At 32.8% G+C, this 12,630-nt stretch overlaps 3 protein-coding genes and 1 long non-coding RNA gene across 4 annotated transcripts; all 4 read left to right on the forward strand.

Annotated features, from left to right (window-relative positions):
• LOC107616709 lies at nt 5,558–9,320 on the forward strand. The gene is made up of 4 exons (XM_021111876.1): nt 5,558–7,947; nt 8,033–8,347; nt 8,426–8,531; nt 8,619–9,320. The coding sequence occupies exons 1-4, from the start codon at nt 7,931–7,933 to the stop codon at nt 9,318–9,320; spliced, it is 1,140 nt and encodes a 379-aa protein (XP_020967535.1). The 5' UTR covers nt 5,558–7,930.
• LOC110266841 lies at nt 5,841–7,112 on the forward strand. The gene has a single exon (XM_021111875.1). The coding sequence runs from the start codon at nt 5,841–5,843 to the stop codon at nt 7,110–7,112; it is 1,272 nt and encodes a 423-aa protein (XP_020967534.1).
• LOC110266974 lies at nt 9,663–11,464 on the forward strand. Its single transcript, XR_002354260.1, has 3 exons — nt 9,663–10,261; nt 10,343–10,863; nt 11,371–11,464. It is a non-coding gene; the product is annotated as an uncharacterized LOC110266974 (long non-coding RNA).
• Nucleotides 11,505–12,407, forward strand: LOC110266842. Its single transcript, XM_021111877.1, has 4 exons — nt 11,505–11,531; nt 11,642–11,743; nt 11,890–12,282; nt 12,354–12,407. The coding sequence occupies exons 1-4, from the start codon at nt 11,505–11,507 to the stop codon at nt 12,399–12,401; spliced, it is 570 nt and encodes a 189-aa protein (XP_020967536.1). The 3' UTR covers nt 12,402–12,407.

Below are 12,630 nucleotides of genomic sequence, written 5' to 3' on the forward strand. Positions count from 1 at the left end.
TTCACGAAGAGGGAAGAGAGAGCTTGCAAGGGAGCTGCCGCCATCAAAGTTGGGTTCGTCGTCGTCGTTGGATCCCGCATCACCGTCGAACCTGCCGCTATCGCGGAGAGGAAGCCCGTCACCGCCAGCTTCATCGGGTCTCCGCCGCCGAATCCGTTCTTGTTGCTGCCACTGGAAGCACAAACAGAAAAGAGTCGTTGCCTTCAAGCCAGTTGCCACCACCGCTGTCCATTGAACCCAACGCCGCCGCTGTGCTCCTTGCCACCACGTCCCTTCAGCGCCATCATTCATATTCGCTACAGTCACCATCAGAAGCCACTGTTGGGATCGTGAATGTAGGGAGAAGAAGCTGTCTCCATTACAGCCACTGTTAGAGGAAAAAACCAGCCGCACCTCCGTTGCTTGGAAACACCGCTGCCGCCGCTAAGATCCACCGTCGGTAAGGATTTTGTGGTTGGGTTTTCATTCTCTTAAATTCCTGGGTTTTTATCATTACGGTGTGGTTGTTGCAATCGCGGTCACCGGAGCTTTTGGCCATTGCCGTCGCTTGAAATAGTTGTCGGATCTGCTGCCGAGTCGATTCAGAGTTTCAGTTGCTTTGTTTTGTCATCATAGTAAGTATTTCTGACTCGAAACCCTCGCGTTAGTATTCAGTTATGTATTATTATTAAGGTTTTTGTGGCATTAATGTTTTAGGATTAAGTTATCGGGGACGCATATTGCGTCTAAGGACTATTTCTACTGCTGCGGAAGAGAGCGGAGTGGAGGTTGTAGTTGCCGTTGATTTCGGGTTGAGAGAAAAGGAGTCAGTTAACGCGTTTGGGTTATGATTTCGACTTATCGAGGTAGGGGTGCTTTTCTTAAACTCATCTTAATGTCTAAGAATTGTTATAAATCGATATTAATGCGAAATGTATATTTTTTTTGTGATTTCATAAGTTTTATGGAAAGGTTTGAATTGGTTTGGTTGATTGTAATTATTTGTGTGGTTGATTGATTGATTGTTTGAGAAGATTGAATAATTTGGTTATATGCAAATTCATAAGGCATATAAATAATTTAATTATAATTCATCAGTATTCACATCATTCTCAATCGCATCTCATTCATCATCATACATCAATCATACTCAATCATTATCCTTCTTTATCACACCTTCCATTCCATTCATCAATAGTTCTAATTCAAAACATAATTCATTCTTTTCTAAATGAATCAAACTTAAAAACATACTCATTTTCTTAATAACTCAAAATCAAACCATATTACCTTTGAATCCAAATCTTTTTAAATAATAATCTAAACAAAATCTCTAATTTTTATAAAATTTCGGCAACATTTCCTCTAAAACTCGGACTCTGCCACCCTTTTCGGGTTCCATCCAGACATCCTTCAAACTCCTTTATATCATCTCTAATACCAAACAATTTCAATATCTCAAACCATGTTCAATTTTCCAAAAATCATTTTTCATAAATTAACAACCCAAATCCAATGTATCAAATCCTTTTCAATAACTCAAACTCATTTCCATTATCAAAACATTTACAATTCTCAAGAAAATCAATTCGGCAACCACCAATTTATCAAAAATCAATTCATAACCCAAATTATTCAATCTTCTCAAACAATCAATCAATCAACCACACAAATAATTACAATCGACCAAACCAATTCAAACATTTCCATAAGACTTATGAAATCACAAAAAAAATAAACATTTCGCATTAATATCGATTTATAACAATTCTCAGACATTAAAATGAGTTTAAAAAAAGCGCCCCTACCTCGATAAGTCTAAATCATAACCCAAACACATTAACTGACTCTTTTTCTCTCAACCTGAAATCAACAGCAACTGTAACCTCCGCTCTGCTGTCTTCCACAACAGTAGAAACAGCCCTTACACGCAACATGCGTCCCCGATAACTTAATCCTAAAACATTAATGCCACGAAAACCTTAATGATAATACATAACAAAGAAGCACACTAGTATTTTACTAAAATAAATACAAACCTTGGAAAATAAAAACAAGCAACCAAGATGGTTTTTCGCAAGAACTTGGAGAAACTTTTGAAATTACAAGTAAACAAAGATGTACAAGAATAACAAGATGCATCGGAGGGGAAAATCAAGTTGTAATCCTATGAAGGAATGAACACATTTTCCCAAAAGAATTACTAGAGGTTTTAATAAGGTATTGGGTCAAAACAACCCAACTTAAAATAAATTATATGGAGTTTGTCAAATAAAGATTAACTGGAATAGAAGCAAAAATCTCTCATCAAGAATCTTAAAGTACATAATCAAGTAAAGTCATATATAAAAATTTAAGTAATATTAGAGAAGAATCAAATTATGTTCAAAGAAGGAAATCTATTATAAAGTGTTCCTGTATAGTTAATAAAAGAATAGATAGTACTTTTTAGAAACAAGTATATTTTTTAGCTACTTAAAGGATTTATTCATTTCTTATAGGAAAGTACATGTAAGATTAGTGGTGGTCATATCCAGAATTAAAAGAATGGTTGCAGACAAGATCAGATAAATAATAAAAAAAAGATCAAATCAAAACTTTTTTCAATGAATATTCTGAAATGAGAGCTTCAGAAGAATACTGTTAGAATTGTTATTTCGTACCAAGGCAAACTCAAAATTTTATCAAGGGGATTACTTTATTCATTTAAAAGAACACAAGATCAAAGATTGTAATCTGGGTATACTACAAGAAAAATATGTTTTAGCGACAAACTTTTAGTGGCAATAGCATAATAGCCACTAATTTTTTAATTTAAGTTATCTTTTTGCGGTAATTATATATTTGCCATTATTACTATATATTATAATGGCAATTATTTTTATTGCCGCTAAAAAATACATAAAAAAATTTAAAAACAAATTTTAGTGGCAATTATTATTATTGCCACTAAATTAGTATTTATTTTTACTTTTACTTTTAATTTTTTAAATTAATACCAGCCATTATTTAATTATCACTAAAAATATAATATTTTATTTAATTTATTGAATTACAAACCTGCGCAAGGAAGAGAAAATCTTGTCTCAGATATTCCACTGAACCTTGCTTCACATAACCAGAGAGAACCTTGTCTCAAATATCCCATTGAACCTTGCCTCACATAACCACTCCTTGAAAACCCACTCCATCTCAGCTTTTTCCATTGACAACCGCCCACCACCGCCGTCACAGGCCTTGCCATTGCCGCCTATCGCTCTGTTTTTTCACGCACATCTGTCTTCTTGTTTCCACGTTCTGCCTCAGATCTAGGTCAAATCCGCGCCAGATCTACTTAGATCCGGGTTTGTTTTATGATTTGATTTATGTCTCTTCATTAGTTCAGTATAATTTCATAATTTCTCTTCATTTGTTAATTTCTCTTCATTTATTAATTAGGTCTCAAATTGCTTTCTGTTTTTGCTTCGTTTGAAGGTTTTGGAAAAATCATTCAGGTGGTTTTTTTATTTTATGGCAAAAGATTTTGTGCTTTCTTGTCCATTTTTGGAATTTGAAGATTCAAAGGTTACATCGTGTGTCGTTGTTAAGCTTAATTTTGATTAGTCAAGGTTTTGTGACTTTGAAGTTTGAAAGAATGAACTCGATTTATCCTCTCAGAATTTTATACCTATTTTGGTCATAGATAGAATTGCTTAGCTTTGGTGATTTCTAAATTCTCAAGGCAATTATTTTTTCCCATAATTTTTGGTCATGCAGCTCCTGCTATGGTGATCCATCCGCAGAGCAATGATTTCTTGTTGTACCTGTTCCCTTACTTTAATATAAAGAAGAGATGGCATACTTGATTAATTTGTTCATTTTTGTTTATACTCTCCACAAAACTAAATGAAGCAATAAGAAAACATGTACTTTAATATATTTTCCTCATGATACTTCTTGGCTAAATGCATGCATTTGGTAATTTCATTGTTTCATACTCTATTCTTTTTCATCTCATATTTTAAATTATAAATATAAGTTTAATTGTGATGCACTATCTTAGTTTCAGTTTTAGAAGGTGGTGGTAATAGTGCACCACCCCTTTTGGTTCTGGCAAGAAGCCCGGTCACAGGGGATACCATCAAATCTGTCTTTTGATAGTAAGTTCATTTATGAGGTAGTTATATATTATGAATTTTGGACAATTTTGTGGACAATTTTGATAGTAATTTTGTGGACAATTTTATGATTTTAGGATAAAAAGGTACGCCTATTGTAAGAGAAAAATATTTATGCCTCCAACTATATATCCCTGTACTTGATTTGCTCCAACACAATCCTAAATCCTAATAACGTTAATGATGTCTTCAGATGCTTAATTAATTGGCATATTTTTATCAAAGGTATTCATGTAAAAAAATGAATTCTTAAGTTACTCATTGTTTCATTGCATGATGCATATTATACTCTAACACCATGGTTTTGTAAGATTAATTTTATTGGCACTGTACTTTTGAATTTTGGTCGTTCTAGTAGTTATATATTATGAATATCACTGGAGCTATATATATTGTACTTGTACTTTCACTCTGTGATGATTGATATAGAGCAGCAATGCCACAAGAGTTTTATTTAGTGCTGAATTCAGCACATCTCTTCCTTTATCACTTATTTATTGTAGAACACAATTTCTGTGGACATACTTACATTTTTAATTTATTTATTTTCAAATTTATGTAGACCACAGTGCACTATATCACAAAAATTTATTGTAGAATTTGTACATTAATTCATTTCTCCTCTTGGTATCATTGGTTTTGCTGTTTGGGTCTAGAGCCACTTCTGCGCCTGAACAAGACTCTATTTCTGCAAGTTAGCATCTAATCTTCATCTAAAATAAACTCTAATCTGCAAGTTACCATGATAATTTATAGAAGTTAGATGAGAACAAGGAAGAGAGACAGAGAGGATGAGTTGTCATATTTGGTGGCTGTTGGGAAATTCTTGTTTCTATTGTGTGTGGGAGTGTGACTTTGAGAATTGAGATGATAGAGCACCAGGTACTTGGGTTATACCGTTATACTATTGGTCTGTTTTCATTGCAACTTGGTGGGTCTCGAAAATACTATATAATATTATATTAGATTAAATTATTCAAGGTGGAGAAGAATATATATTATGCTCGTGGTGTCCAATTCATACACGCATGTCTTTGTTACATTTTTTCCCTTGTATCTTTTTAGTAATGAATCTGATTGCCTTTTTTCCCACGTATTATTATTATTATTACATTCTTTAGAACCTTAAAATTATTTATTTTTTTAAAATTAACAATACTTTATTTTAAGACATTTTGGTTCAATAGTTCAGTAGTTAATTATATGCATTTTGGCACCAGGTTCTGTATCTTCAAATTTTTAACAATAGGAAAAATCTTACAATACTATTGTATTGCATTGTTTCAGAAGGTATAAAAGAGGAAAAAATTCCTAGCTTAAATAAAAAGAAAAATCAGCTATTGTACCTACAGTTTATGCCAAAGTTAAGCAATCTCAATTCAGATTTTTGCCAATTTTAAGGTTAGTGATAATTACCTAACTTTTCTATTTACCTTTGTTAGAGATTAGTTACCTTATTTCCTAGTCTTTGATGTTTGATGCTTATATATTTTTAATTTATTCATTTTAATTAGGATATAAAATATCTATAAAAGGATCATGGACAATTCTAGAAATAGGAGATGGATGCAATGTGATACAATTAGTGAAGAGTATCTAGAGGGATTAGAAAAGTTTTTAGATCATGCCTTTCATCATAGTAATGGAGAATCAATTGCTTGTCCTTGTAAGAAATGTGTGTTACACTATTTAGTGGATCGGACAATGGCCTATGATCACCTTGTGGTTAATGGTATTATGCCATCATATGACACTTGGTTTTATCATGGAGAATTATTAAACTCACCTACTCCTATTGGAGAAACTAATTGTATAGAAAAAACTTTTAGGGGTGATGAGATGGTAGGAATGATAGAGGATGTTTATAATGGCTTTACCCAGAGCATAGATAATGACCCTTTAGAAAGTGGTGACGAGGAGCCAAACTTGGAGGAGCCAAATTTTGGAGCCAAACATGCGTCAAAAAATGAATCTCATCCAGAAGTGGAAATATTTGACAAGTTACTAAAAGATGCAGATGAAGAATTATATCCTGGATGCAAGAAATTCAGCAAGCTTTCTTTTCTATTGCAACTTTACCATCTAAAGCAATTATTCAAATGGAGCAATGAGTCTTTTGATGCGTTGCTAGGATTATTAAAAGAAGTATTACCCGATGGTGAGAAGCTACCTAGTTCTTATTATAATACTAAAAAGATGGTCAAGGGATTGCGCTTGAAGTATGAAATGATCCATGCTTGTCCCAACGATTGTATGCTTTTTAGGAATGAATTGGCTAATAAGAACATCAACAAATGCTCAGTTTGTGGAGCTTCTAGGTGGAAAAACAATAAGAAAAAAATTTCTGCTAAGGTTCTAAGGTATTTTCCCCTTAAGTCAAGGTTGCAGAGACTGTTTATGTCTTCAAAAACTTCTAAATTGATGAGATGGCATCATGACGAACGCAATAAAGATGGGACTTTGCGACATCCTGCAGATTCTGAAGCGTGGAAAAGTTTTGACAATTCTCATGAAGAATTTTCTAAAGATCCTCGCAATGTTCGTTTAGGATTAGCTGCTGATGGATTTAATCCATATAGTAAAATGCAAAGTAAACATAGCACATGGCCAGTGATTTTAATGCCATATAACCTTCCACCATGGTTGTGCATGAAGCAAGAGTTTTTTATTTTGTCGTTACTCATTCCTGGACCAACAGCGCCTGGAAATAATATTGATGTTTTCTTGCAACCTTTGATAGAAGAGTTAAAGGAATTATGGGATGTTGGGGTGAAAACCTATGATGTCTTTGATAAGAAGACATTCAATATGAAAGTAGCGCTCATGTGGACAATAAATGATTTTCCAGCATATGGTAACTTATCTGGTTGGTGCACTTATGGTGAATTTGCTTGCCCTTCTTGCAATATAGACACTCATTCTATAAGGCTCACAAAAGTCAAAAGTATTGCTACATGGGTCATCGACGCTTCTTGAAGTCTAATCATAAATATCGAAATGATGCAAGGTCTTTCGATGGGACTAAAGAATCAAGAGTTGCGCTTGGTCCAATATCAGGTTCATTAGTTTTGAATCAAACTAGAGGCATAAATTTTTCTCTTGGTAAGCTTGGTGAAGATGTTAGTGGGGTGATAAAAAATACATGGAGAAAGAGGAGCATTTTTTTCAATCTCCCTTATTGGGAAACAAATTTGGTGCGACATAACCTTGACGTGATGCACATAGAAAAAAATGTGTGTGATAACTTGATATATACATTGTTAGGTCTGGGTAAAAAGTCGAAAGATAACTTGAAGGCTCGGTTGGACTTGAAAGAGATGAATATAAGACCTAGCTTATGGCCTCAACAACGAGCTAATGGAAAGACATTTCTCCCTCCTTCTTATTTCTCAATGTCTTCTGCTGAAAAGAAGTTGTTTTATGAAGTACTAGAAAATGTTAAGCTTCCACATGGCTATGCATCTAATGTCTCTCGTTGCATTCGGAAACAGAAAATATCAGGGCTAAAATCTCATGATTGCCATGTTATAATGCAAGAACTTCTTCCACTTGCCTTACGAGGAACAGTAGATAAAAAGATGAGCTCTGTTTTGATCGAATTGTGCACATTCTTTCGAGGGATATGCAGTAAAAATCTTGAAGTGGAAAAATTAACACTACTTGAGGAGAAGATTGTCTTAATATTGTGTGACATGGAGAAGCTCTTCCTCCCATCATTTTTCACAATTATGGTGCATTTGGTTATTCATTTAGCAACTGAAGCTAAAATTGCAGGTCCAGTCCAATATCGCTAGATGTATCCAATAGAAAGGTGCGGATAATTATATATATTAGATTTAAATTGCAGGTTCAGTCTATTTTCATATATAGTAGAATAATATTAACTTATGTTATAGGTATTTATGCACTTTAAAATCATATGTTCGAAATCAAGCATGTCCAGAAGGTTCTATAACAGAGGGATATATTTCAAATGAGTGTTTGGCATTTTGCTCACTATATATGGAAGGTGGGGATTCAAGATTTTATTGGTCAACAAAAAATAAAATGGAGATTGAGCATGAGGCTGATCAAGAAGAATGCCTTTTTCCTTCTATTGGGAAACCATTTGGCAAAGAAGAAGCATTTTTAATGGATGATAAAACATGGTTGCAAACCCATCGATATGTGCTCTTCAATTGTGCTTCTAAAGTGGTTGAAGATTATAGAAAGTGAGTGATCATCTAGCTCTCTTTTTTGTTTACCATATATAACGTTATTAGTGACATATATATGGGTCACATGTACAGTGAACATATTAGTGAGATCAAGAGAACACATCGCAAGCGTCGCCTTTCTCCACATCAACTTGATCGCTTGCATTTTAATTCATTTCATGAATGGTTCAAGGATGAAGTAAGTAAAAGATTTAATTATTATTTTTTGGTTAATATCATGTTACTTTATCAAAAGTTTATAGCTTCTATATTATTTTCTGGTTAGATTAACAAGTTGGATATCACATTTGGTACCCAAGGTGATATAAGAACCCTTTCACGAGGTCCAAGTTACATTGCAAGACGATTCAAAGGTTTTGATTTGAACAATGGGTATCGATTTCGAACAAAGAAGCATGAAGAGTCCAAGGCAACACAAGATTTAGGTGTCATGGTTGTGTCAAAGGTGATTAGCTATGCAAGTGCAAGTGACAATGCTCCCAAGTCGGGAAACATCAATTATTATGAAAGATTGACTGATATTATAGAGTTAAATTACTTTGAAGAATTTAAGGTTGTCTTATTTAAATGTGATTGGGTTGACATAACCAAAGGTAGAGGAGTTAAGAAAGATGACTTGGGTTTCACACTAATGAACTTTTCACACTTAATACATACCAGTGATCAAGAGAGTGATGAACCTTTCGTATTTGCAAACCAAGCTCAACAAGTGATATTTGTGAAAGATCCTCATGATCATGAATGGTTTATCCTTAGGCTAATTAGTCCTCGAGACATATATAATATGGAAGAAAAGAAAATCATGCAGTTTGAGCAATTAATACAAAATGATAATGGTGACTTAACTTTGTTAGAGGAAATTTGTCACTTTGAGGATGGGAATAATGATTGGGTTAGAAGTGGGGTTAATGGTATAGTAATTGATCATGGACATTCACCAAATCAAACTGATGACAATTCTGAGTAAGTTAGGTAATATTTTGAGAACTTTTACATTTTGCATTCTCATTTTCTGTATTTTTCTTATTTTTATTTATTAAGTTTATATTTTTTTTATTTAGAGAGGTGTACTAAGTGACTTGCATTTTTCTGCACATGCTCATTTGGAGAGGTGTTGGTACACGCATGAAGAAGCAGATGCAGCCCTTACTTTGATATATAGCTCTTACTTTGATGTTTTGAATTTTGATCTTTGAGTTTGAAGGATCTTTTATGTCTTAAGATTGGTTACTTATTCTGTTTATTAATGTTGACCTAGGGAGTTAATATGTTATTTTACCTTTTTTTTTGATAAAGTTGGTATAATATAACTTGATTCACTTTACTCTTGTCCTGTTATTACATGGAAGCTTTGAAAACTCAGGTTAGAATCCTTGGGTTCTGTTTTTTGATACTTTTTTTCCTTTTTCATAATCTATTTTTTGTTTTGTTTTGTTAAATGTAAATGTTTTATACTTTAAATTCTACTGACTTTGTAGGATATGGATGCATCAAAGAAGAACTATAAAAAGTCAAATATTGAAGGAAGAAATTTGGAAAATAATTTAGAGTCAAATAAAAAGGGGAAACATAAAAAGAGAAAGAAAATGCATGAAATTGATGGGGAAGCTACAAAGAACTGGGAAGAAGAGGGCTTCACTAGTAGAAAAAAGAAGAGAAAGAGATTGGAAGAAATGAGTGCTTCAATGGCAAGCAAAAGACACAAACTTATTGAAGATAATGATCTTGAGAGTGCTGTCTCAAGTACAGATTTAAGAGTGCTTAAAAAGAGTCGTGTGAGATTTGTTGAAGAGGAAAATTATGCTGATGAAGTGCTGCCTTTTATGGAGCAACTATTGAATGATGAGAATGTGTCTCAAACTCCTAGTATTTCTAATAGTATAAATTCTTAGCAAGATGAAGAATTAGGTGATATTATTATTGCTTTAAATATGATATTATTATATTTTCATATTTCTTTTCACTGAATAATTGCATTTTTTTTGTTAGGTCATCCAAAAGCAAAGAGGGTTAGAGGACCTACATTGTTGAAAAAATTTGGAACATGCCTCATGGAAAGACAATTGATGTGCAATTTAATAACCGCAACCAAGCTATAAGAAAAGAAGGCAGAAAACTTGCTAGTTTTCTTGGTATTCTAGCTAGAACTCCTTCAATAATGCCTTTAAACATAGATGACTGGAGATGTTATGATAAAGAGGAGAAAAATAAGTTGCTAAAAATTGTGAGGGTAAGAATTTATTATTCTTAACGGATTCCAATTTAATTTTATTTGATTCATTAAGAAATTGCTTGAACGTTTTGTAGAAGAAGTTTTCTATCCCAATATGTGGTGAGGAATTTGTAAAAAGATCAATTGAAAAGAAATGGAAAGATTATAAATGTTACTTAAAGGGTATGTATTTGGGCAATACAAAACCAAAGATATTTTATTGAAGAATAGACCAGAACGAATCCCAAGAGATCAATGGATTGGTCTTGTCTCATATTGGTTCTCTGATAAAGCAAAGGTACTTTGAATCTGATAAGGATTGTCTTCATTTGTTTTATTAGCATTTTCTTATTTTTTTTAATTCTAATTCTGCCATAATTGCAGCAAATTACTTAGGGCAAAGTAGATTTTACTGAAACTGTATAGAATTTACTATTTTACTGAATTTAATAAGGATTGTCTTCATTTGTTTTATTAATATTTTCTTATTTTTTAATTCTAATTCTGCTATAACTGCAGCAAATTACTTAGGCCAAAGTAGATTTTACTGAAACTGTATAGAACTTACTATTTTACTGATTTGATAAGGATTGCCTTCATTTGTTTTATTAGCATTTTCTTATTTTTTTAATTCTAATTCTGCCATAACTGCAACAAATTACTTAGGCCAAAGTAGATTTTACTGAAACTGTATAGAACTTACTATTTTACTGAAATTGTATAGATATAGAAAATAGGAAAATAGAGAAATAATGGCAGGTGTGTGTAGTAGTGTATTTTACTAATCCATAATGTGTTTTGATAGAAACGTACTCAAGCAAATAGGATTAATAAAGCAAAGCAAAAAATGCCTCACACGGGAGGATCCAAAAACATTGCAACATTGATGGATAAACAGGTACTTATGCGTAATTTTTATTTCAGATATTTTATAAAATAATGCACTATTTTTTTCTGGGACCATTAGCAACGCAGCACAGTATATATAATATAAGAACACTAAAAATTTGTCCTTTTTTGAACCATTAGCAAAGCAGCACAGTATATATAATCTTTTGACTTTGTCATTTTGTTAGGCCAAGGATGGAATCGAACCTTTACGAGCAGAGATTTTTCTCAAAATTCATAAAAGGCGTAAGGATGGTAGACCATTGGATGAGGAGTCTGCAAAAGCAGTGGTAAAATTTATGAATTTGTATCTTCTTCTTGTTATGATTGAAAAGTATAAAGGAACTAAATCATGCATTTAGTTTTAAAATAGGAACATACATGTATCCTCCTTTTTAGCTTCACTCAATTGTGACATTTAGTTCTTTCTATATAGGAACTAATTGAAGAGAATTGGAATAATGGCGAGCTATCTAATGAAGAATCTAATAATGGTGTTGCTTGGGAAGGAGATGTTTATTCTCAAGTATTGGGAAGTGATAGAAGTGGTTACGTACGTGGTTTAGGACTTGGTCCAACACCTTTATTGTGGGGTAATAAATCATCTTATGGTAAATTTGCTTCAGATGCTTTTGCTAATGAGGTTGCTCAAAAATTACAACAAGAAATAAAGGTGCTAAAGGAGAAACATGAAGAAGAAATGAAGTTGATGAAAGAAAATCAAAATAAAATGTTGGCTGAATTGTCTTTTATGAGACAAGTTTTGTGTAAGCTTGTTTCATCAGGTTCATCTATGACTCAAGATTTCAATGAAAATTCTTTTATGCAGGTAATTTTTAAAATTTGAAATTTTTTCTTGTGAACTGTTTTTTTTTTATTTGACACTACTACATTTATTAGGTTCCTGATGCTAATAGTGGTCATGAGTTAGCACCATCCAACACTTGAAATCAGGTTTGATGCTAATAGTTAATTATTTTCTTGAAAGATTATATCTTTATCTATTATTGTTTGAATCCAACACTAATTAACTAACTAATAATTATTATTATTGTATAAATTCCGAACATGCCTATGCAGGAAGTGGAGTTTGATTTGAATTTGAAATAGCATGTATTGAGGGTATAAATTAATTATTAATAGCACGCTCTAGCTAGCGCATTGTGCATATAGACAA

Source organism: Arachis ipaensis, chromosome B09, assembly GCF_000816755.2.
Source record: "Arachis ipaensis cultivar K30076 chromosome B09, Araip1.1, whole genome shotgun sequence".
NCBI lineage: Eukaryota > Viridiplantae > Streptophyta > Magnoliopsida > Fabales > Fabaceae > Arachis > Arachis ipaensis.

What these genes read in the sequence shown, in the direction of transcription:
- LOC110266841 (XM_021111875.1), top strand. Translation starts at nt 5,841, where the DNA reads ATGGCCTATGATCACCTTGTGGTTAATGGTATTATGCCATCATATGAC.
- LOC107616709 (XM_021111876.1), top strand. An exon ending in GTGGTTGAAGATTATAGAAA is followed by an intron (nt 8,348 to 8,425) that starts GTGAGTGATCAT and finishes TCACATGTACAG; the next exon opens with TGAACATATTAGTGAGATCA. An exon ending in ATGAATGGTTCAAGGATGAA is followed by an intron (nt 8,532 to 8,618) that starts GTAAGTAAAAGA and finishes TTTTCTGGTTAG; the next exon opens with ATTAACAAGTTGGATATCAC.
- LOC110266842 (XM_021111877.1), top strand. Translation starts at nt 11,505, where the DNA reads ATGCACTATTTTTTTCTGGGACCATTA. An exon ending in ATTTTTTTCTGGGACCATTA is followed by an intron (nt 11,532 to 11,641) that starts GCAACGCAGCAC and finishes TCATTTTGTTAG; the next exon opens with GCCAAGGATGGAATCGAACC. An exon ending in AGGAGTCTGCAAAAGCAGTG is followed by an intron (nt 11,744 to 11,889) that starts GTAAAATTTATG and finishes CTTTCTATATAG; the next exon opens with GAACTAATTGAAGAGAATTG.